Source organism: Carlito syrichta, unplaced genomic scaffold, assembly GCF_000164805.1.
Source record: "Carlito syrichta isolate Samal-C Ts95f unplaced genomic scaffold, Tarsius_syrichta-2.0.1 Scaffold315331, whole genome shotgun sequence".
Classification (NCBI taxonomy): Eukaryota; Metazoa; Chordata; class Mammalia; order Primates; family Tarsiidae; genus Carlito; species Carlito syrichta.
Window position 1 is genome coordinate 555837 of NW_007259427.1, and position 2904 is coordinate 558740.

General features: G+C 35.4%; 1 protein-coding gene across 3 annotated transcripts in view; it reads right to left on the reverse strand.

The window, feature by feature from the left end:
* Window positions 1–222: 222 nt before the first annotated feature.
* The window catches only part of KIF27 (kinesin family member 27), a 98888-nt gene continuing 96206 nt past the window's right edge, over window positions 223–2904 (reverse strand). For all 3 annotated transcript variants that reach the window (XM_008072544.2, XM_008072543.2, XM_008072545.1), the window contains one exon: window positions 223–997. In XM_008072544.2, coding sequence (XP_008070735.1) covers window positions 513–997 — 485 coding nt within the window. In that variant the 3' untranslated portion in view covers window positions 223–512. The remainder of the gene's footprint in view (window positions 998–2904) is intronic.

The following is a 2904-nucleotide window of genomic DNA, read 5'->3' on the forward strand; positions in this document are numbered from 1 at the left end:
GTAGTCTAAGCCCATAGACTACATTTTGGCACAAACTTTCAGCTGTGCCAAAACATACATACATGTCATGGGTGACTCTCCCTCTGAAACAAGTGATATTTAGCTGGATCTTTTAAAAATAACAATATACTTACTTATATTTGAGAATAATAATAACTTACTTATAACATACTTTTATAATATAGTCTACTTTATATAATTATGGTATATACTTGATAGATATTTTAGTCTTAGTTTTTCAAATATTCCTGAAAAAATTTAAATGTATTTACAAATGTAAATATTTAAATGATATCAAGTTTTGGAAAACATGTATTTGGTTATTATGGAACTATGAATTAAAACTCCCCAAATGCACTATAGATGATATGCATACCTATAGTATATAAAAGGATCAGGAACTCTTTTCTTCTTTTATCCTGAGAAAAGAATAGTGAGCTTGAACTTTAATTTTTAACAGGTTAGAAAAAGGAATCTTTTTACATATCTTCAAAAATTCCATTGTTCAATGCCTAAGTTTTCAAGTCACTTGGTTTCCTAGATACATCAATGGAATCAGCAGTCACTGATCCAACCCTAACTCCAAAACTGGAACGTCGTAATGATAGTTCTAAGGCAGAAATTTGACGTAATTCTTTGCGACACAATTTTACGGGAGTGACACCATGAAGCTGCCCCACATTTCCCACAGGCTGAATTTGTGGTGACGGTCGACTTGGAGATTTTGGAAATTGATTTGCATCTATTTCTGTTTTATGCATCTCGCTTAACAAATGCCCACTGGAGGGTGCTAAAGAGCTATGAATTGGAAGTAATTCTGGGACATCTTCCCAAAGCGTCTGAGGATTTGGTTGTGCTCTTAAACTGCTTGCTGAACTGTCTATTTCTCTTTCTCTTCCATTTAATTTTATACTTTCAGTTCTGCATGCCCATTTTAATTCTTCTGAAAGTATGCCTGCTTCTTCTGGATTCAAGACTCCATCTCCAGCCTCATGATCTAAGAATAATTCCAAAACAAAACATTAGAGATTATTTCCTCAAAATCAGGTATTTTACATGACATCCTAATATAAACTACATTATTACCACTCAATATACATGATGTTTTTTCTATCTGTTGTTAAATGGCTTGTTTTAGATGAACAGATACATGAAAATGAATTATTTCATTTATAAGCATCTTGCATGTGAATAAGTCAGAACTTTAATTCATGAAACAAGGTTGAGAATAGTGTTTAGGACCTTTTGTAATCCCTGAAAACACAGGAGTGCTCTAGGCCTCTTTGGCGCCTTCCCATGCCTATTCTCTTTTGGGCTTGCTGCTAGTGATTTCCAAATCCTGGCCAAGGGAAGCCAGTACTGGATAATATTGGCTCTGCCCATATCCCAGAGAAACCTCTGAAACTTGTCATTTTATGTGTAAAAATCTGGTCTTGGTTGGCACTCCCAGTATGATAACATACACAGTGGGTGACTCTCCCTCTGACACAAGTGATATTTAGCTGGATCTTTTGAAAATAACAATATACTTATATTTGAAAATAATAACTTACTTATAACATACTTTTATATAACTATAGTATATGCTTGATATTTTAGTCTTAGTTTTTCAAATATTCCTGAAAAAATTTAAATGTATTTACAAATGTAAATATTTAAATGATATCAAGTTTTGGAAAACATGTATTTGGTTATTATGGAACTATAAATTAAAACTCCCCATCCAAATGTACTCTAGGGTGTATGCCACAACTTCTACCATCAAAATGGAGATGACAGCATACCCCCTCAGTAGGGACACCCTACTGGAATGAGGGATTAGAATGAGTAAAGGTATCAAAGCTTGAGGTCCACAAATCAAGGAATATCTAATATCAAAGACAAAAACTTGCTTATGGAAGACCTATATAGGTATTAGACCTAATTGATATGCTGAAAAATGCCAACCTTAGCATATATTGATACTTAGTACTTTTAGTCCTGCAAAGACACAGTTTTAAAAAAAGAGGTTGCAGCCAGGTGCAGTGGCCAAGACATTTTAGCCAAGAGACTGATTTTTCTGCTACTTGAAAATGCCAAACATTTTTGAAGAAAATAAATATAAGTCTGGTAGACAGACATGACAAGACTACTATCAAAACCCAATTAAATAAGTATTTATTAACTAGATTATGTATTAACTAGGACACATTGTTAAGCATGTAAGATATTTTAGGGAACTCAGAATTTGATATATTTAAATTGCTATATTTTGTAATTCAAAGCTTGTTTAATAACATTAAATTAGAGTAGCATTACGAGATAGGATAGAGTAAAAGTTATATCCCCAATATGATTACAACTGTATTTTTTTAAAGCATGGGGAAAATACAAAAAGAATTATGCACAAATGTGGGTAGGACTATGGGTGATTTGTCTCCTGCTTCCTTTTTTGCTATATCCTCAACATCTTCTATAATGACTACATATTACCTTTTATAGCCAAAAATAAATGTATTTAAAATGTTTCTAGGTAGAGCCGGGCTCGGTGGCTCAGCCTGTAATCCCACACCTTTGGGAGGCTGAGGTGAGTGGACTGCTTGAGCCCGCGGGTCAAGACCCGCCTGGGCAGGCGAGACCTCATCTCTACAATAAATCAAAAAATTAGCCGGGCGTGGTAGCGTGCGCCTGTAGTTCCGGCTCCTTGGAAGGCTGAGGCGGAAGGATCGCCGGAGCCCAGCAGGTCGAGGCTGCGGTGGCCGGGAGCGGCCACTGCACTCCAGTCTGGGCGACAGAGTGAGACGCCAATTCAAAATAAAATAAAATAAAAAATAATAATAAATAAAATGTTTCTAGGTAGAATAGCAATTTTTTTTTTTTTTTTGAGTTGGGAGTCTCACTCTGTCACCCAGACTGGAGTGCAGT